The sequence below is a fragment of the Chrysemys picta genome, chromosome 8 (assembly GCF_011386835.1).
Source record: "Chrysemys picta bellii isolate R12L10 chromosome 8, ASM1138683v2, whole genome shotgun sequence".
NCBI lineage: Eukaryota > Metazoa > Chordata > Testudines > Emydidae > Chrysemys > Chrysemys picta.
This window is the reverse complement of record NC_088798.1, coordinates 55,391,818-55,413,691: the sequence shown is the minus strand read 5'-3', so window position 1 is coordinate 55,413,691 and position 21,874 is coordinate 55,391,818. Positions and strand designations below refer to the sequence as shown.

At 50.3% G+C, this 21,874-nt stretch overlaps 2 protein-coding genes across 2 annotated transcripts in view; both read left to right on the top strand.

Moving 5' to 3' along the window:
- The first annotated feature begins 334 nt into the window (after positions 1 to 334).
- On the top strand, positions 335 to 21,793 carry LOC135972954 (regulator of G-protein signaling protein-like). Its single transcript, XM_065553641.1, has 10 exons — positions 335 to 347; positions 4,959 to 5,041; positions 7,803 to 7,877; positions 8,744 to 8,873; positions 11,687 to 11,791; positions 12,043 to 12,204; positions 14,096 to 15,096; positions 17,141 to 17,203; positions 20,974 to 21,205; positions 21,729 to 21,793. The coding sequence occupies exons 1-10, from the start codon at positions 335 to 337 to the stop codon at positions 21,791 to 21,793; spliced, it is 1,929 nt and encodes a 642-aa protein (XP_065409713.1).
- The window catches only part of LOC101947203 (regulator of G protein signaling like 1), a 28,220-nt gene continuing 27,324 nt past the window's right edge, over positions 20,979 to 21,874 (top strand). The window contains exon 1 of the mRNA XM_065554499.1: positions 20,979 to 21,205. The gene's annotated coding sequence lies outside the window, so the exon portion shown is untranslated. The remainder of the gene's footprint in view (positions 21,206 to 21,874) is intronic.

The window sequence follows — 21,874 nt, the reverse complement described above, 5'->3', positions numbered from 1 at the left end:
GGCGTACGTTGGGCCTACAGAATCTTTCTTACAGGGGATGATGCTTGAGACGGAAAGTCCCCAGCTTGACTCTGAGCTTCCCAAAGTATATTTGTAAGGTTTGCAGTTAGAAAAGAAATGATTGGCAGATTTGATCTGGGAATCAATGAGCAGATGATACAGATGGACTTCTGCAGTGCCATTTTCAGAGTAACATTGCACTTTCACCAGCTGGTACCATGTGGAGTGTGGAACTCTGCACAGCAGCAATACTTAACGCATCATAAAGGAACAACTCCCTTTAGAATGCTGTCACTGCCAAGCCAGACCAAAGATCTCAAGGACAGGGGAAAACATGAACAAGACTGGTGAGTTACCTGCAGTACACCCTTGCTGGAGGCCTTAGCAAGCAAATAACAAGGGAAAGAGGGTTTAAGGCGGGGTGGGCAAACTTTTTGTCCCGAGGGCACATCAGGGTTGCGCAACTGTATGGAGGGCCAGGTAGGGAAGGCTGTGCCTCCCCAAACAGCCTGGCCCATGCCCCCATCCACCCCCTCCCACTTCCTACCCCCTGACTGCCCCCCTCAGAACCTCCAACACATCCAACACCCCTGCTCCTTGTTTCCTTACTTCCCTGACCCCTATCCACACCTCCATGCCCTGACCCCCAGGACTCCCACCCCCTATCCAACCTTCCTCTGCTCCTCGTCCCCGACCACCCCCTCCTGGGACCTCCTGCCCCCCAGGATCCCACCCGCTTATCCAACACCCCCTGCTCCCTGTCCCCTGACTGCCCTCCCAACCCTTATTCACATCCCCGCCCCCTGACAGGCCCCCCAGGACTCCCACTCCCAACCCTCCCTGTTCCCCATCCCCTGACCACCCCCCCAGAACCTCTGCCCCATCCAACCGCCCCCTCCTCTCTGACTGCCCCCCACAACCCTCCGCTCCCTTACTCAATCCCCCCACTCCCTTTCCCCTTACCAGCAGCAGGAGCTCACAGCTGAGATACCTGGCCCAGAGCCAGCTGCGCTCCCCACGCTGCCCAGCGGCAGGCCAGAGTGCGGCCCATGGGGCAGCCTGGGAGGGGAGACAGCGGGGGAGGGGCTGGGGACTAGGCTCTCTGGCTGGGAGCTCAGGGGCCGGGCAGGACGGTCCCACGGGCTGGATGTGGCCCGTCGGCCTAGTTTGCCCACCTTTGGTTTGGGGGGAGCACAGGCCAGGGACTCAGGAAATCTAAGTTCCGTTCCTGCCTCTGTCACAGATTTCTTGTGTGATCTTGGTCACTTAAGTGTAAGCTTTCAGACGTATCCATTAATTTGGAGTGCACATTTTCTAGGTGCCCATCTTGCCTCTATCCCTCACTTCCATATCTGTGAAACAGGGGTAATAATAGCTCACAGGGATATTGGGAGACTCCGTTCATTAATAATGTTCATATACTACCTTTCGATCCTTGGATGGATGGAGCTTCTGAAGTTACTCACTGTCACTATAACCTGAGTCACTTTGTCTCTCTTGTCCATTGACCTGTGGTGGTTTCTGGGAATTTATTAGCATGCTCTGCAGAAAGGCAGTTAAAGGGTACCAATATACAGAGCCAGTTCTTCAGCTGGTGTAAGCTGGGGTAGCTTCAGGGGGGGTCAAAGGAGCGATTCCTATCCACACCAGCCAGAGCTCTGGCACATGATGTTTTAGTCTTAAAATCTATTTTGGGATTGGTCCTCTCCTGCAGTCAGCCACAGTGTCTCTTCTTTATTTTGTACTGCACTGACTCATTGATTTCAGAGTACTAATACTATTCGTGCATGAGCTAGACACTTTAATTGTTTAGAGAGTTGCCCTTTGACCTTTCAGAACCTGGGATCCCACACTGGGACAAACTCTGGCTACGTAAAACCTCCTTCAGGATATGTCTTCACTGCAGAGTTTACTCAGGTCTGGGCATCCAGGAATGGACACCCCGGTTAGCCACGCCCACCCACAAGTGTCAATGCTATGGAGCCACACTTGACTCATACTCATGTAGCCAGGTCATGTTTTGGGGTGCAATCCAGACCAGTAGGGGGTTATGTCACTGCCTGCCCTGTAACCAAGGATAGCTTAAACGTTCTGCTGCTGTGGTTCACAGCCTGGACACCAACAGCCACCAGACAAGAATGTAATATCCTAAGTGTCTGTGTGCGGTGCAGCCCTGGGTCAGTACTTCTGACCGCAACAGCCTGCCTACAACACAACAGCCCCACCCAGGTTTGGTTACTCCTGGCAAAATGACCCCAATGCACTTCCAGTCCTGAATTTGTACAAAACCATCTGCCCTGAAAGGTCAAGCCCTCTCCTGGACCATTCAGAGAAATAATAAAGTTCATTTGCTCCTTCAGAAAGACAATACCCAGCAGTTTACCCTGTTAATTGCAGTTAATAGTCACTTAAATTCAACACAGCACTGGGCTGATTTAGATTAAAATAAACAACTTTATTAGCAACGTGATGGGGGGACCCTGCGTGTCAAGTGGGGCCGCCCCTGTTGGCCCAGTGCCGGGTTGGTACACCCCATCACACAATCGTCAGGACTCCCTGTGGGATCAGATGATTGCAACAAGGTGGACTCAGGATCCCTGGTGGGGTCAAGCAAACAATCAACCTGCAGCCCCTGGGCAGGGCAGAACAATCAACCTGCAGCCCCTGGGCAGGGCAGAACAATCAACCTGCAGCCCCTGGGCAGGGCGGGGCAGGGCAAACAAACAGTGTATGGCCCCTGAGCCTCCTGTTGGGGCAGGCAATAGCAACTGGGGGTTCTGACGTTCTGGGCAGGGCAGAACAAACAGTCAGTTTGTAGCCCCTGGGCGGGGCAGAGCAAACAAGCAGTAGCCACATCTAGTGGAAAGTGGGGAAGGGTAGGAGAACCCAGGCCATCCTGCTCCACCGGGTTCCAACCAAGGGCCCTATGAAGCTGGAAAATTCCCTGTTAAGGGTTTAAGCATCAGCTTCTACTACATTCCCTAGGTCACTTCCTACCACAAGGTGCAGCCCAGGCTTCTCCCTAGCTGGCAGTGGCTCGGTGTCCCCATAAATCTCTGTGGTTGTCTGGTTGTTCGCAGCGTAGTCTGGGTCCACGGTTTTTGCCTCGTGGAGTCTCAGGTATCTCTGCAGGCGCTTGCAACACACGTCCTTCCTCCTCCTCAGCCAGCCCAGACTGAGCTGGGCTGTCTCCTTTTATCTGTCCCTTCCACCTGGAGCATGTGTAGCAGAGGTGAGGAGGCGTGGCCTCTGGGCCCACAGTGATTGGTCCCACTCCATTGGCCTAGTGCGGGGTTGGTAAACCCCGTCACGAACAGGACATAGGTTAAGTGAAGCCAAGCAAAAGAAATAAAGGTAGAGATGGTTACAAGCAAACAAAAGTGAAAACGTGCATCTAGAAGTCTAAAAATCAACCTCGCAAGGCACAGTCTTTGTTTAAGATGGTTTTGCTCACCAATTGCTCTTGGTCCAGCATGGCTGACTGTCTCTCAGTCAGGACCCTTCCACAGAAGTACGAGGTACTGGTTTCTCTTGTCTTAGGTGAAAGCTAAGATGGAGTCTCTCTCTGTTCCTTATATTCCCAAAGAATTGTTTTTGTTCTCAAGGTTAGAAAGGCCTCCTGGGAATTTGGTCTCTCTGGTGTGTAGGAGCCATGTTAATCCTGTGTGTCTCAGGTTCAGGTTCAAGACAACCCAAGCTGGTTTGCTTTATAGCTTTGTTAATGACTAAATGAGGTAAACCCTCATTTCTTTGTCTAGGACGGACTTGCTTATCTAGGCTGTCTTCTTTACACATCTTCTAGTAACATTATACAGAGGAAACTCATAACTTCACATATTAGATTAATACATGCATTTTACAATGATATTAATGACCATTGTGCTAGAACATAAGACTAGCCATACTGGGTCAGACCAATGGCCCATCTAGCTTAGTATCTTGTCTTCCAACAGTAGCTGATGCCAGATGCTTCAGAGGGAATGAACCGACCAAGGCAATTCATTGAGTGATCATCCCCTGTCATCCAGTCCCAGCTTCTGGCAGTCGGAGGTTTAGGGACACCAAGAAGATGGGGTTACATTCCTGACCATCTTGGCCAATAACCACAGATAGACCTACCCTCCATGAATTTTTATACTTTTAGCCTTCACATCATCCCCGGGCAACAAGTTTCGCAGGTTAAATGTGCATTGTGTGAAGAAGTACTTCCTTGTTTGTTTAAGCTTATTGTGTATTAATTTCATTGCGTGACCTCTGGTTCTGGTATTATGTGACGGGATAAATAACACTTCCTTATTCACTTTCTCCATACCATTCATGATTTTATACATCTCTATAGACTTGCTATTAGTTTTCAAATACCACCTTAAAAGGCATATTTTGTACAAACATCTTTGCAGTAGTGTGTGAACATGGGGGTGCTTTGAGTCACAGCTGTGTCCACATTGGCATTGCAGTAACCCAGGTCAGGCACGATGATAATTTTGAGGCATATCCCAGGATTCTAAGCACCTCACTAACTTGAGCTGCTGTAGGAATTGTTCCACCGTGTACTGAGAGAGAACTTGTTTACCCTTCCCAAGCCTCTCTGTGGAAGTGTTCTCAGAGTTTTCAGTGTTACAGGAACCCAATCTATTAAATGTTCTCCTCCTTTTGTATTCCTTAAACTGGTTTTAGAAGGAATTATTTAAGAACTGTTTTAAACAATTGTCTTTTCTAGTATGAGGACTACCAGGGATTGAACTAGGAACTTCCAGAGCTAAAGGTGTGAGCTGCAGCTTGAGCGTCAGCTTGCAAATTATGGCTGTAACAGATCCATCTCTCTTGTAATTAGCACAGAGGGGGCCCTATAGCACTCCCAGTGGGCTACCCTAGCATTTTAAAATTCATTTTTTGGTTCAGTTTCGCTCCCTCTCTGTAACAAAAGCTGGGTAATTGTTTTTCTTCTCCCACCCTAGCAACGATAGCCTCCACGGAGCTGGTGGTTCTGCTGGAAGATGAAGTCTTTGTAGATTTTTTCAACACATTCCTGAATCTCCCCGTAAGTTTCCATCTTACAGTTTAGCTCACTCTCTTTCCGGATTCTACCCTCCCACCCACAACCCCGGTGAGTTTGCAGGTCTTAGGGAACTCTGTGAATTTCAGGCCAGCACTTCTCTGGTAGCTATCCCTACACCTGCTCCATGGGCATGCATCTTTGGATGTAATTTTGTCAGCTGTTGCAAGCTAAGTCCGGGGGGGGTGGGTGGGGGGCAGTGTTAGATGGGCAGAATGTAGTTATCCTAGCTGGACTTTGGGCAGCACAGAGGGAATAACACCTTATTTTTGCACGTAGTGCCTGTGTCGCGCTGTATGGAGTGGCTCACAACAGGGACTGCCGACCTCAGGGCAGACTGTCAAAAACAGGGCAGATGCCCCAAAACCGGTGGTGTGTTCTACAAGTAGAGTTCACCAAGCCGGTAACAAATGTGAACTCCTGGATCACTATACTAGTCTTACCATGGAGTCACAGACAGTCCCCTTAGACTCTCCAGTCTATCTTGCCACTCAAACAAGCTGGACTTAATGATAAATGGTCACAAAAATCACAAAATATTCAGGTTGCTCCCAGTCCCAAGAGACCAGTTACTTACCCCAGATCAATCTGTGTCTTAGATCTCACGCCAAAGACAATGCCTGTAGCCAATCTTCTAATAAACTAACTTCAAGGTTGATTAACAAGGAAAAAACAAAACAAGAAAGTTATTTAAGGGTTAAAGCAAGCAAACATATATGCACTAATGAGTTGCAATCTAAATCCTAAAGTTGACAGAGATGTGGTAGTTTGTCAATTCAAGACGTCTTCCAGGGTGGACCCAAGAAGTCACCCCCTAGGGATCTCTGCCTCAGTTTGGAGTCTCTGGCCCAGTGAGAGTTCAAACAGCAAAGAAATGACAAGTTTTCCTGTGTCTTTGTTTTTTATTTCCTTCATTCAGCCTCCAAGTCCCTAGGATGGGCCTTGCACGTAGCATTTCCCAGGTGCAATAGGACCATTCACCAATCCTTTGTATTGTGATATTCCTTGATGGCCCATCTGATTTTGATAGTCCTTCTGGACAAGCAGTGGAGAGTGAGGGAGAAACACTCTTTTCATATGAGTTCACAAGTTTAGAGCAAACATTTTCGAAGCCATAAAGCAAAGCTTACCTATTTCCTTATAGCATAGAATACAGACAGTACAAATGAGATTAATGCATGCAGCAACTTACAAACATCCTGTAGAGTCTAAACACTACATACATACTTATAAGACTAATACCTATTTTGAACAACATTAACACATAAATGAATTGGTCTGGTCTCCAGCTATGAGTCTGTCGGTTCTTAGTTAAAACCTGCAGCCTTGACACGAGCTGGCCTGCCAGCATCACAGCCTGTTGGGACAATGATTCAATACTGATCAGAGAGGAGTGAAAAATATAGACTCAATCCCACTACTTTCAGCACCATTGGTTTCCCTGAATATGTCTACACTGCAATAAAAGACCCCCTGGTACTGAGTTTCAGAGCCCGGGTCAACTGGCTGAGTCCCATGGGGATAAAAAATAGCAGTGTAGATGTTCAGGCTTGGACTGGTGCTGAACTGCTGGAGGTGATGTCTTCTGAGATGTAAAACAGAGATTTTGACTGCTTGAATCCCTTCTGCCTTCCCAGCTTCTCCAGAGCTTGTTCCTAAAATGGCTACTTTTGGGCCTAGTAGGACAGAGCTCATGGAAGAAAAGGAATGAGCTTGTGAGTTAAGCCTCAGAAAGGCTGGGTTCAAGTCCCAGCTCTGCCACACACTCCCTGGGTGACCTTAAGTACCAGGAAATCACTTAATCTGTAAAGTTGGAGCAATCCAGAGGTGAAAGTAAGCCGGTATGGTCCAGTACAGCATACCGGCAAGAGCCAGTACGCCGTGCCAGACCAGATCGGCTTCCCCAGGCTGGTGCTTTAAAGGGCCCAGGGCTCCCTGCAGCGGCTGGAGCCCCGGGCCCTTTAAATCGCCTGGCGAGCCCCGGGCCTCCGCCAGCCCAGCTCAGGCGGCGATTTAAAGGGGCCAGGGCTCCTGCCACTGCGGGGAGCCCCAGCCCTTTAAAGCAGTGCCTGAGCCTGGCTGCCAGAGCCCTGGGGTAGCGGTGGCAGGGCTCTGTCGGTGATTTAAAGGGCCCAGAGCTCTGTCGCGGTAGCGGCGGCCAGAGCCCCAGGCCCTTTAAATCGCCCCTTGGCCCCAGGGCTCCCAGCCGCCTCTGCAGCTGGTAGCTCCGGGGGTGATTTAAAGGCCCCGGGGCTCCCAGCCACAGCCGGAGTGGGGCCTTTAAATCAAGATTTAAAGGCCCCACCTCTTCCAGTTGAGGCCATGCCGCCGCTCACGACTCCGGACCAATCATTCCTTTCTCCCATTGTTTGTCTGTTTAGACTGTAAGCCCTGTGGGGAAACGCTTCCCTTTACTCACTGTACATATAACACTAATACACTAGGGTACCTAGGCCCCACTGTAATACAAATACATCACAGACCACAGACTGAGAATCGTGACTATAGAGAGGGGTAGCGTCACTTCAGTTTTAAACAGTTGGTTCATTTATTATTAATAATTGTACCTGAGGAGTGTCTCTGCTTACCAAGAAAGGTTGGAAGAACTCTCCATGACTTGGAAGAATAAGTGGTGATGATTGTCTATGGGAAAGATGGGTTTTCCAGGAGGAATTATTGTCTCCACTAATCAGCCCTTCCCCCACACCCCAATCTCTCTCACTTCTCTCCTGTTCTTTCTTCACAGGTCTTTGGCCAGACACCAATTTACATGGCCAACATTTGCCAGTGGTTCCTGTGGCCAGAGTTACCATGCTACCTGGTGAGGCAGTAACATTCTTAGCATGCAGTGGAGGGCTGACACCTTCTCCACTGAAAGGGAGGGGGTGGGTGGGGAAGAAGGGAGGGAGGGACAACAACAGGGGTGGACAGAACAAGTGGGGTTTAAGATTCCCAAGGGTGACTCTCCTTCCCTCTTGTCCCCTCCTTATGTTTATTCCGTTAATTGATTTATTTTAACGTGGGGAATCATGTTCTTTATGAACCCTGGGTACAATCAGGAGCACAAGTGATCAAGGCCCTGATCCTGGGGAAGTTCTATGGGGCTTGATCCAAATTCCATTGAAGTAAATGGAAAGACTCCCATTGACTTCGGGGGGGGGGGGGGAGAGAGTGAGGATCAGGCCCCATGTGCAGAAGTTTTGTTGAATTGGATAGAACAGTGTGGAGCAGAACATTCCATCCTTAAACAGGATAGGGCTGTCTTTGCAAAACCAGGAGCCTTCACCCTAAGCCACCTCCTGCAGGATCTCCTCTCCACTGCTACAAGCAGGATTCACCTGTGCTTTGACACTATTGAGCTCTGCTGTTCTTACTGGGGATCCTGCTTCCCCAATGCTCCAGCTGCATCATCACCACCTCTTCCTTCCATTGGCTTCACTGACAGGAAGCAAATTCTTGTCCCCCTAGGTGTAACCCCATTGGGATCAATGGGATTTAAGTCCCCCCAAATGTTCATTACCCTGAAAAGGTCATGAAAAACAAGTCCTAGCAGGCTTTGAGCCCTGGGAGTCTTACAGGCCCCTCGCCCTAATGGGTTCTCATTTAATGAAGTCAATGGAGCTACACCAGGGATAGATCATTCCTCACAGTCTAATCAATCTTTTTTTGGGGGGTGGGGGGATACAGGTGCCAAAGTACAAAGGCTTATTGACCTGGATGGAAAAGTACCGGTTGCCGCACTTCTGTAAAACCAACTTGTGTTTTCATTACATTCTCTGTCAGGAGCTTCTCAGTTTCATTAGATCCAAGGAGGCAGGTAAGCAAAGGTGACCTTAAGCACAAACATTCTAATGTAGGGCAGGATTAGCACATCAGCAGTGCTGTACCCTGGTTCTGTTCAGTTAAGGCGCTCACCTCTGGTGTGTGCTGACTGAGGTTTGAAGAGTTGGAGACGCATTCTGGACTAGGTCATCGTGCTTATAAAATGGTTGCATTTTTTGTAAATGGTTTCATTTGTGTAGGGGGAAAATACTTGTAAACTGTGGGAAAGGGCTCAAAAGGGGCATTGTTTATTGTAGCAACTTACAATGGAACCCAGTGACTTCTCAGTTTTGGGAGCTTTAATCAAGACTGGATGGCTTTCTAAAAGAGTCTCTGGCTCAACCAGACGTGGCGGGTGGGATGCAGGAATCACTGGGTGAAATTCTATGGCCTGTGTTATGCAGGAAGTCAGACTGGTCCCTTCTGGCCTTAGCACCCGAGGACTCTATTCTGCCTCAGTGATTCCAGGTCAAATGTGCTCAGTTCACACATAAAAAGATCGTATTCCTTTAACTTTTCAAGCTCCCCTCTATAGGCAGATATTGGAGAGAGAGAGAGAGAGAGAGAATTTGCTGGTAGTTCCTCTAGGAGTCACTCAGCTACTATGGGCACGAGCAGTAGTGCAATCCTGATTTTTTATGTGCAGGTACTCCACCTCCACCAGCATGGCCCCACGCCTACAATGCATACAAGGTCACACTATGCTGTAACTGTGGTTACACGAAGGGGACTCTGACACTATGAGCATGCAGAAGGGGTGCAGCAAATTATACCCTGAAACTTGGAGTAGAAAAAGCAAATATCAGAAGAGCACAGACCAAAGTGAAGGGACTTGCTGTAGTTGGTTTTTCTGCTCCTGTCCACCTTTCTCTCTCTCCATAAGTTACATTCCTTTTGCACGCCCACGACTGAGTGTTAAATTGCTGCAAGTTGCCTTACTTCACCACTTACACTTTTTTTTGGCATTTAAAACCATTTACCACTTGTACCCAAGTTTAACTTGCACACTTCCATTAAAGTCACCAGCCAGTCAATTTCTCCCTAAAATCTTGATGGGAATTGCATCCAAAAGTGGACTGTCCCATAATGCCTGAGATGCTGAAATAATCCTGTCTTATAAATGTCCTGAGATGACCTGTTTTTTTCCTCATCTGAAGGAGCAGCAACCATTTAAAAATGATATCCTGTGAACGATCCTAGATAGAAACCAATGGTATATTCCATTGGGAGTCCCACGGTTCCAGTGATGTATAGTAGGTTTGGTGGGTCAGGAGATAACCCACCAATAAGCCTAAATCAGGGCTATTTGCTTGTCTGCTGTGTCCTGTGCTTATAAAATAGTGTCCTGGCCAGTCTGTGTCATAGTTGCAGCAGGTCTGAATCTGGGCCATAGTATTTACCCCAAAACATGAGGACAACAGCCTGTTTACCAGGGAAATGCAAAGCTGTTGAAAGTGAAGACAAATGGGAGAAAGGCAGACAGGATGCTCTTGGTGTATCATGGGGCACAAATACATAGGGCCAGATTCATCTGGTGTAACTCCAGAGAAGCCAATATTTAATGCAGTCACTGGGTGTAGAAAGGTCACCCACCAGCCAGTGACTGGGCATAGTGTAGCAGCCTCTTGGACTCTGGTGGCCCTTGTTGGTGGCCACTCTGAGCCTGTAGTGGTTTGCCCATTCTTATAACTCAGCCCTCCAACCACATGGTTTGTCATCCCACCCCTTCTGGGGTAATAGAGAGTCTAACAAAAAAAACAGTACAATGACCTTATGCCACATCTTCAGCCACATACTGGGATTACTAGTTCTTGTTCCCTTGCATCAGGCGGGCTTTCACATCCCCTTCCTTGGAGGCAGGGAGGGGAACCCAGGGCCTCCCTCTCCTCTGGGTTCCAACCCAGGGACTCTGTACTAAGCAGGTAAGATGTGCTTCCTTGGGCCACTTCCTACCTTCATTGACCTCCAGGCCCCTCTCAAAGAGAACCTTGTTACAGCATTTTGTCCTTGGCGGCTCTGGCTCCTTGCATAGCTTCCTCCCAGTCTGGTGCTGGTGCAGTCCTCCCCAGGTTCCTGGGCAGCAATCACTCTCTGTCTGAGCTCCAGCCTTTTATCCCAACTGTTGCTAGTCACATAATTCCCTGCAGGTAGGGAAGTAGCTGCTCTGCCTATTAACCCCTGGGTGGCTATAGCAGTGCAAGGTCCAGACATCCTGGATAAACTTGGGTTACACCCTGGATTAATTTGGTCCACGCAGTTCAACAAAAGCTCAGAGTCATAATGTCATTATCAGAAGAGCTGCGAAGATAGCTGAGCCATGTTCATCTTGTATTATAAAGTCAACAGGAGCAAAGTTCACACCAGTTTGATCTTTCCTCTGCATCTCAGGCTTCTTCTTGCAACCTAGGTTTAATGTTAGACACCAGGAAGATTTGAGGGGAAGCCCCAGTTGAGATAAAAAATGGAAATAGGAAGGGGGAGGGGCTAACTCAGGGAAGTGGATATCAGGGTCTGGAGGGCATGTGTGTGGTTTTACATGTCCATATGTTCATGTGTTGGGTATCACTAGTGGGAATTCCAGTTGAGCATTTGCAACTGGTTCTTATTTGTTCCAGCTGGCATCTAGGTTTTGGAACAGCCAAGGTCCATTGACCTGCTGTCTCCTGGCACTGCTGGTCCTCCTGCAGAAACTAACAGAGATCAATTGAAGGATTCTAGAGGGGTCTACTGGAATTTCCATAGGGATATGTTTGCACATGCACATGCTCGAGTACATTCTGATGTGATGTCTTTCACTTTCTCTTGCAGCAGAGATGCTGAAATGGAAAAGTGCAGATCAATGGCTGCTTGAAAAGTGCATTAGCGGTAGCAGGGGAATGTGGCGCTTTCGTTCTTTTATCCAAGGAATGGCAGGTGAGCACAGAGAGCTTCCTTCATACTGCCCCCTACTTCCCTATGTATCCAGATGTTTGTGCAGAGTGGCAATCCCTGCATCTGGACATTGGGATATGTAACTTTAAACCACGTATAGAACTCTTTTACTTTAGAATAGCACCTGTTTGTCTCATCAGCAATGCTTTCAGGGAATGTCTCTCCTGCTCGCTCTCCCCACTTTCTCATTCTTTCCCTGCCCTTAACCATTGTGCTGTGTGTCTGACCCACAGGGGAAGAGCTGACAAAGTTCTGGCTTGCTGCAGAAAGGATCTTGGAGATTGATGAGTCAGATGTTGCCCAGCGAGATCTCTACCTGTCTCTGCTCCAAGTGCTGAGGGCCACTCATTTGCAGGAGGGCTCCACAGTAGTCACCCTCTGCAGCATGAGCATTGGTAAGGAGAATCTGAGGCTGGGAATCCGAACTTCCAGGAGCAGCAAGACTTCAGTGCATCTGGTTCTGTCCAGCACCCCAAGCCTGGCTTGAGGAGCTGGGGATAGAAACATGGGGTTGTATTTACCACTAGGGGGTTGATGAACATGGAATCAGTTCATACAGTTCCACCTTGCAGAATGGACATCAGTATCACTTGGTTAGAGATCTCATAGTTCCAGAGAGACCAGCACTCAATGAACAATGTGACCAGATCACGGGCGGCTGGTATCATAGGCCAGGGGAGGCTAAGCATCCCCAAACAGCCAGGTGTGGCCCCGCCCATGCTCCACCCTGAGGCCCCTCCCCCATCCCGCTATTCCCCCATGACCTTGCCCACGCTGCTCCTTTTCCCACCCTCACTCAGCCTCTCCCCCAAAACCAGCAGGCACTGGGGTTAGGATGGGCGGGCTGGTGGGTTGGGACTCAGAGTGGCTGGGACAGGTGGACCAGCAGCCCAGGACTTGGGCCAGCCAGGGCAGCTGGGGCTGGCATGCCTGCAGTAGGGTGATCAGATGTCCTGATTTTATAGGGACAGTCCTGATTTTTGGGTCTTTTTCTTATATAAGCTCTTATTACCCCCCATCCCCGTCCCGATTTTTCACATTTGCTGTCTGGTCACCCTAGCCTGCAGCCTTGGGCTTGAGGCGGCTGGGGCAGGTTGGCCGGCGGCCTGGGCTGGCTGGTGGGTCAGGACTCAGGAAGGCTGGGGTGTGGGCTCCTCTGGCCATGGTGGGGGGCTCGGGTGGGACAGAAGGGGGAGGGCCAGGCACTAGCCTCCCCAAACAGGGGGCTCATGCACCCCCCAAGGACCAAATCCCTCTTTCACCCCAGAGAGGGCCATCTCTCCACCTGCTCAGGCTTGAGGAGCAGTGGTGGAGACTAGAACTGACGGGAGATGGAAACGAAATCCGTTCTCTTACCCAAGGGAGGGGAGTTGTTCCAGAGCAGAGCTGAAGTAAAGTGGTGGAGCAGAGAGGGCAAACACAAGAGTGAGAAAAACTGGAGACTGACTGCTCCTGGCATCCTTTTGAGAGAGTTATCCCACCTCAGCGGGGGTGAGGGCTTGTGCGGTCCATCATCAAATTGGTACTGTAGTCAAGCTAATCTAAGAAGTTAACTCCCAGAAAGCCCTGGTGGGGTTATGACCCTGCCACTGGGCCCTTACTAAATGAAGGTGTATGTGGAGCAGCCGGAGTCTGATGAACCAAGCAAAGGGCTAAAAAGCAGTCAGCTTGCATTCTGCTGCTGACTCTGCCACTGGGTCACTGCATGACCTAGGCCAAGTCACTTAACTGCTAGTCCCTGTGCCTGCATTACCCTATCTGGAAAACGGGGCAGTAAATGCACTTCTACCTTCCTGTATAAAGTGCTTTGTGTTCTGTGGATTACAAAACACTCTACAGTGCAAGGTATTATTATTGCTATTATTTCCCCTTGCGTTAAACCATTGTCTTGTGGCTGGAAGCAGTGAGCTATTTTGCTTGCTGACTGCCATGCTGTATGCCGGGATTGTGCATGTGAACAAAAATGGCCACAGCGCATGTGTTGCTTTGTCATGGAACAGATAAACCACAATCAAAAATCCAAGTTTAAAAAAAGTCATTAAAATTAGACTCATCCTTGCAATAGCTTTGTGTACATGCCGCTTGCAATGAGAAATAATGGAATGGGGAGCAGTGTGCAGTCTGTAGGACTCCTCTCTCCCCTGCCGTATTTACTCTTCACTTCTCAAGAACCTACTCTTGCAGGGTTTGATCCAAAGCCTAGTGAGTCAGCGGAAAGACTGTCATTGACTGCAGTGAGCTCTGGATTAAACCCTTACTCTTTACAATTCTCCATGCCCTTTTCAGAGTCTCTGTTGAAGATCTCAGGCTGGCACCCTCAGCACATCAGCACCAGGAGGGAGCTCCTGAGCGAGATGCAGAAAGTAGCCCTGTTTAAGATCCAAAGTTATTGGCTCCCTAACTTCTTCATTCATTGCAAGCTGAACATGGAGAAGGAGGAGGCCTGCCAGCCTCTGCTGTGGGAATACCAAGAGTGTTTATTACAGGTGGGCTCGAAGGAGAAGGCAGTGTCTCCAGCACCCACAATGAGTATCAGGAACAGCCGGGCTACGTCAGAGCCGTACTCCAGTAAAAAAGCCAAGGAGCAGATCTGGGATCTCGTAACTTGTAGAAGACAACCTAAAGAAACAGAGAAACACAGGAGACATGGGCTGCAGCCTGAGGGGCAGCCAAGCTCAGACTGGAGTGCAACTAGTCTGACAGACACGAAGCAACCACCTCCTAAAGAGGATGCCCTGGGAAAGACTTCTGTGTGGGCACAACATCCAGAAAGGGGTGTTAAAGATATGGAAAAGGCCACTTCTTTCAAAACACCCAGCCCTAACGCCCAGTTGCCTCTTCAACTGGAGGAGATTGGCAAAAGGAGAATCCTCTCTGATCTACGTACTTCTACACCCATTGCCCAGCTGCCTTCACTGCTAGCCCTGAAAAAGATTGTCAAATCCTCTTCTTCTTTGGATTTCCTTCCTTGGGCACTTAATGCCGACAGCTGTGCTGGCCGCCCCTTCAGGAAGTTCTTGAGGAGCAAGAACTATGCTGTGGAGACTCATCTTTTGGATCTGTGGCATGATCTGGAGGATTTTCTGTGCATGGTGCTGAGCTCCAGCAAAGGCGGCAGCTTCCTCCTGCGCCATTTGATGGGTGAAAGGATATGTGAGATCTATTTAACAGAAAGCAACCACCAGCACCTTCCCCTGAAGCCAAACACTCTCAGGAACCTGCAAGATCTTCTGCCGTCTGGAGAGGTCATTCCTTGGATATTAAAAGCACAGGAAGAGATTTGCAAGGTAGGAAATGCTGCCCATGATGCTAATGCTGGGAACTGTGATTGACATTCTCTGTGTTGGGTGCTGCTGTGCATGAATGGAAGTCATTTGTAACATTGCAAAACTGAGTACTTTGATGCCTGATGATCCCTTTACAATGTGCACGGGACCAGGGCCAGCTCCAGGCACCAGCTTACCAAGCAGGTGCTTGGGGCGGCCACTTCGGAGAGGGGCGGCACGTCCAGCTGTTCGGCGGCAATTCGGCGGACGGTCCCTCACTCCTGCTCGGAGCAAAGGACCTCCCGCTGAATTGCCGCTGCAGATCGTGATCACGCCTTTTTTGTTTTGTTTTTCGTTTTGTTTGGCTGCTTGGGGCGGCCAAAACCCTGGAGCCGGCCCTGCACGGGACACGTACAAATACAGTGCCTGGAGCTTCCGATTTCTAAGGTCCCATTGTAGGAGGTCAACCTCTGAACCAGACACTCCAGGAGGGATTATTCCCAGACACGAAAGCAGGGCCGGCTTTAGCAAGAGCGGGGCCCGATTCCTGGGGGCGGGGCTTGCTGCAAGCCCCGCCCCCAGGAATCGAGCCGCACTCCGGCCGGGGTTGCCCGGCTTGGGTCCGACCCGGAGCCGCGCCGCGGGGGCCGGGCCGGGGCCGGGGCCGGGGCCGGAGCCGGGGCCGGAGCCGCGGGGACTGGGCCGGGGCCGGAGCCGCGCCGCGAGGACCGGGCTGGGGCCGGAGCCGGAGCCGCGCCGCGGGGACCGGGCCGGGGCCGGAGCCGCGCCGCGGGATCCGGGCCGGGGCCAGGCCGGAGCCGCGCCGCGGGGGTCCGGCTGGGGCCGGGCTGGACCCGAGCCGCGCCGCGGGGGACCCGAGCCGGGCCAGAGCCGCTGGGGCCTGCGTGCTCAGCGGGAATGGGCGGCGCCTCCCCGGAGCCCTTCTCGCACCCCCACCACCCCAGCTTACCTTGTGCTGCCGGCCCGCCCCTGCTTCTTTTCAGACTTCCCACGAACGGAGCATTCAGGGGAGGGGAGGAGGGGGAAGTGAGCTGGGGGCAGGGTGGAGAGCTGCAGCGCGGGGCCCTCTTGGCGCGGGGCCCAATTCAGCCGAATCGGCCTAAAGCTGGCCCTGCACGAAAGGCTAAACTTTCAAAGGTTAGCACCTATGTTTTGCTCACAAAACTTGCATACACAGCTCTTGTGCCTGATTTACACCTGCAAACAGAAACTGGGGCATGCAAAATGGGTACTTAGATGAGCAGCTACCCATTTGCAAGCACAAATGTGGATTTTGTAAAAGCAGCTTAGGGCCTACTTAATGAGGATGGTGCTTCAGTTCCGAGGTGAGGCAGAGAAAGGAAAGTGGAGGTGCAAGAGCATGCCATGCTGCATACTGTCTGGTCAGGAATCAGAATTCCCCAAGGATGCAACAGATGTTACTCTCTGTTTGGTAGAGGTAGTGCTGCCTCGAGTTAAAAATGACCTTCCACATGGTCTGATTCCAAGACCTTAGCTCTTGCTTTGTGGACCAGGTAGAGGTGGGTGGGGAGCTCACTAGTCAGTGTGCCCAGCCAATAAAGATGTGTGAGCCAGGGGGCTGGATGGCGTGGGAAACTATGCTAGGGATCCTTTCACATCGAGGCTGGTGTTCTCAGTGTGATGTAGTCCGTAACTGAACACCATTATAACCATTGCTATTGGGTGGCCTATGCAAAATGACTTAATGGGCTTTACCCAGTCTACATCACTGAAAACACCCTTTAGCTGGCCCTTTAGCCACGGACCAAGAGTGAATTCCCTTTTCCCCCTAGCCATGACCCTTCCAGGTCAGCGTTGAGGCATATGGACAGGGGAGTGTGGGGCAAACCTGCTCTGGGGCCATCTGGGCTGTCCTTTATGGCTCTGCAATGGATTCCTGCATCCATGGAGGGTATTAATCCAGCACTATTCCCAGCACTACACTGGTTTTTCAAAGCACTCCCTGGCAAACTGAAAGCTGAGAGCTCTGCTAGCAGAAGTGGCGAGCGCTTGCTTACAAAGCATGTTCTTGTTGCCTTATCAGATACTCAGCTTCTTCTACAACGACTTTCTTGCTGATGATGATGAAACGTTTCTTCGTTTTGTGGTAAGAGGAGGCTGTGATTAGGGTGACCAGATAGCAAGTGTGAAAGATCGGGATGGGGGTGGGAGGTAATAGGAGCCTATATAAGAAAAAGCCCCCCAAATTGGGACTGTCCCTATAAAATTGGGACATCTGGTCACCCTAGTTGTGATGCGGGTGAGGGTCTGGAAGGATGGGTCCTGGCCGGTGTGTCTGAGGATGTTTGTGTCCCTTTGTGCACTGCACCCCCACGTGTTCTGAGCATACAATGGCCGTGCACACCTGGGAAGGGTTTCTGTGAATATTGCTGTGTGTGCATGTAGGTGTGTGTAAAAGACTCTCTCTCCAGCTCTTTGGAGCAGTGTTCCTGAATTCCTTAGCCACTAACCCCTGGAATTTAGCAGCCTATTGGTGGTGTCTTGAAAGAGCTGTCCGGAGAATTGCCTGACCAAAAACCACCCCAGAGTAGCAACAAAAAATAACTTTTCTGGGAAGGAAACACAACAAGGTACCGATCGCATACACAAACCAGGGGTAGGAAATACAATGAGTAACTGATACATTCTTTAAGGACCCACCTCTTTTCCCTTGCTCAGAGCAGGTACTGCCATTATTACACAAAGAGAAAAAAGTCTACACACACAGACAGGTGACCCTGCAACCAATAAAGGCCTTCATTAATGGGAGGGGCACCTAGCATTTTTAACTGTGCTTTACTTGTGTTTGTTTTTTCACTACCTTAAGGAACCAACTTACATGAGTTCTCTTCTTCCCATGGCATTGCTCTTAACCGGTGCTTGAAATTCCACAAGGAGACCAGATCTCATGGAATACCAGCCCCATAAATGGCACCTTGAGGCAAGAATGCCTTTGAAAAACATACTTTCAAGCAGATGTGCTAAAATATCCAGGTTTATTTGGATTCCTGCAGAGCCCACATGGACCATGCTGCTAACTCAGGCCAACATTTGCAAACTGACCTCTCCTTTTGAGTGTCTCGGTTTTGAGTTCCAACCTGAGACACCTGGGTCTTGGCTTTAAAAGGTGCTGAGCACTTGCAGCCACCCTTTTCTTGGGCGCTTAGCATGTCTGTCTGCAAATCCGACCTTCGTTTTCTGAAGCAGATCCCCAAACCAATGGCCATTTCTAAAAATATTGATCTTGGGCCAGTTTTACAAAGGTATTTAGGTGCCTAAAGATGCAGCTAGGCACCCCGTGGGATTTACAGAGCATGTAAGAATCAAAGTCAATGGGATTTAGGCTCCAATGTGCCTAAATCCCCTTAAAATGACATTTAGGATCCTAAATCTGTTAGACCTTGCAACACTGAGTGCAGCAATGCTTGAATGCCTTTAAAAATCTGGCCCTTATTAATTAATTCTAATGGTTGTAAATTAATTAATTAGCCAGGTAGTTAAGCATCCCCTGACAGGGAAATTACCTTTCAGGTCACAGAATTGGCACATGAATGCAATTAGCACTTCAGCAGGTGCTAAAACCCTGATGTCTGCAGGGTATGAAGCAACTGGGCTAAGTTCATCCTTGGTGTCACGCTATGGAAGTCGATGGAGTTGCACCAAGGATAGGTCAGGCAGCTTGTAGGCACATCTTAAAATTTTCAGGTAAAGGACATTCTAATCATGTTGCCTTGTGACACATCCAAATTGCTCACTTAAGTGTTAAGGGCCCAAACCTGCAGCCAGTAGCAGGGCCTGAAGGATATAGTTTGGCTGCATGGGGGAGGGGAGAGCCTCTGCTGAAGCCAGTGAGGTCACACAGGCGTAAGGGAGGGCAGAATTGGGCTCATGGTGTCATGCCGTGCTAAGGTGACCAGACATCCCGATTTTATCGGGACTGTCCCGATATTTGCTCGTTTGTCCCGCGTCCTGACCAATGTTTGGTCGGGACACTGGACAAACAAGCAATTTTTGCCCTCCGCTCTGGTTCGCGCCCCCTCCCTCACCCCAACTCCATCCCCTCCTTCACCCATTGGATAGCTCCCCAAATCCCCGCCCTGGCCCCACCCCCTCACTGCCCCATTGGATCCCTCCTCAAATCCCCGCCTCTTTCCAAAGCACACCACATTCCTCCTCCCTCCCAGGCAAGCGCTGGAGGGAGGAGGCCCGGGGACGGCGGAGTGAGTCCGGCCTGGCCCTGGGCCAAGCGCAGGCAGGAGGGCAGTGGGGTACCTGCAGGGGGGCAGCCCGGGTCCGGCCTGGGGAACCGGCTCCCTATGCGCCCATGGGTGGGGGTTGGGGGGCAGCAGCTACCCGCGTGGGGACTCCGGTTCCTCGGGGCTTCACCTCCGCCACATGCGCCCCGGCCCCGGAGGGGTGTAGTTGGCGCCGGGTGCCAGGCGCATGCCTCTGCCTGACACGTGGCGAGGGAGAGGCGGAGGAGCGGCTGGAAGGGCCGGTCGGGCGGCGGCTCCGCCACAGTGCTGGGGATAATTAGAATCTGTGAGTCTGTCTGCCTCTGGGGGGCAGGGCAGGGGGAGCAGTGCGTGCCTGGCTGGGTGTGCGACCCTAGGTGAGGAGATCCTGTCCCGCGATGCTTGGACGAGTCCCGGCCTGGGGGCCGCGGCAAGGTCCCGCTTCTCCACCGGGGTGTAGCCCAGTGGCACGAAGGTTGCTACAGCTCCACACTCCCGGGTCCGCGGGGAGCTGGAGCCTGCCAGGGAAGGGGCTGCCCCACGCTGGCACGCCCGCGGCCAGCCCAGGCCGGTCTCCGCGCAGGGACTTGGTGGGGGTGCTCCCCCTGTCCGTGCCCATCTCCGCGGCGTCGGGGTGTCAGTCCTTGGGCTCCGGGCAGGGGTTGTTGCGTACCGGGACCCGGGGGCCGCTGTTTACATCTGCGTGTGGCTGGCGCCAGCGTAGGCGCTTCCCACTTGTTCGTGCTTTTTTTTTTTTTTCTCCCCACTGGCTTTTTTATTTTTTGGCTCCGCCCCCTTCTCCTTTCTCCTCCCCCCCCACCCCACGTCCCGATATTTCACCTCTGTGATCTGGTCACCCTATGCAGTGCATCAGCAGTTTCAGCCAGTCACAGGAATGGACTGTTTCTCTCCCAATAGCACTGTTTGTTCCGTGAGTTAAATAAAATGCCATGAGTGTGCCAGTGTCTGAATAATATGAGCATTTTTTATGTTACCTACCAGATACTCTAAATTAGACTACACTTCAAGGGCGAACAATTCTCATGCTTCAGGGCACATCCTGATCATCAATTGGTGTCAGGAAGAAACATCCTCTACCTTGTCCTCCACATTATTATACAATTAGGTGCATTTTGAGGGTTTCCTCTACATAATGGAGAGGAAGGGTGGTCTTGTGGTTAAGGCACCGGACTCAATAGACCTGGGTTCAATTCCTGGCTCTACCGCAGACTCCATGTGTGACCTGGGGCAAATCATGTGGTTTCTCTGTGCCTCAGTTTCCCACGTAAGACATGGGGATTGTAGCACCCCCTTTCTCCCACTCTTTGTTTCTTTTGCGTATTTAGATCATAACCATTTCAGATCAAGGACTGTTGCTTTGTGCAGCACCTAGTACAATGGGGCCTCTGGGTGCTACTGCAATATAAGCATCCAGCACCAACAACTGTCCGAGCCTTGCCTATACTAAAACAAACCACTCGCGTTTAAACACAGTATGGCTGTGACCACCTTACAGCATGGCTAGCTGTGCAATGCAGCTGGTGCTTGAGCCAGCAGAGAGGCTGCCAGTCTGTTCTAGTGTAGCCATTTTGAAAATGTCATCTGGGCTCCGGGCAATAATTCTCCACTCTTTTGACCGTAGTCTCAGAGGAGCAAGGTCCAGAAGCCTGTGGGAAAAGAGGAGACTTATGGAAAAGATGAACACCTTCTGCTGGCCAAGAGGATAAACGAATCCCTGACTCTGAGCCAAGCCTTATATGGAGTGAGGGACTTCGAGACACTCTCAAAGGAGCACTGGAGATTCATAGCCACTCAGGATCTCACAAAAGGGGGATCGATTCAGGTTGAACTGGAGCCTGTTGTGCGCAAGACAGGTAAAAGGAGTGTCTTCTGGGGGCTCAGACACAGTCACTTGAGAGAGAGGCATTCATGTCAAGCTAGAGGAAGACTGAACTATAGTGTAGGCAGGGTTACAGCAATCCCTAGAGGTAACCTGGAAAAAGTGTTTTCCCTCTAACAGACCTTCTTCAGCTGCTTATTGGTTGGAAAAAAATGTAAATAGTTGACAATATTATTTTGCAAAAATGGCAGCTGTTCTTCCAACCAGCTTCTAGAGTTAAAAAGTTGCAAAAAATGTCTTAAAAATTCCAGCAACATTTTTTTCTGCATTTTTGGACAAGCTCTGTTGCTTATAGCCACCTTGAACTTTGATACTTAGGGTTGAAATTTTCCATGCTTGATCTCAGCCTCACAGCACATTTAAAAAACAACCAAACCTTAAATGTTTGAGCAAAAACTGTTCAACCTTTTTTGCACAGTCCTTTTGTTCAGCCTTTCTCTACAAAGAGTGGCGAAAAATACACTCATGCCATGTTTTGTGACCCTTTATTTGAACAGCTCAGAGGGAGATGGCAGACAATGGAAATTTGGCTGGGATGTCACCCACTATGGTGATCTGGTAAAAGGTGATTTTGATTTGACCAAGTGATATGGATTGACACAACACACAGTACACGTCTCCCATTGCGTAGGGTGTCTGAAGG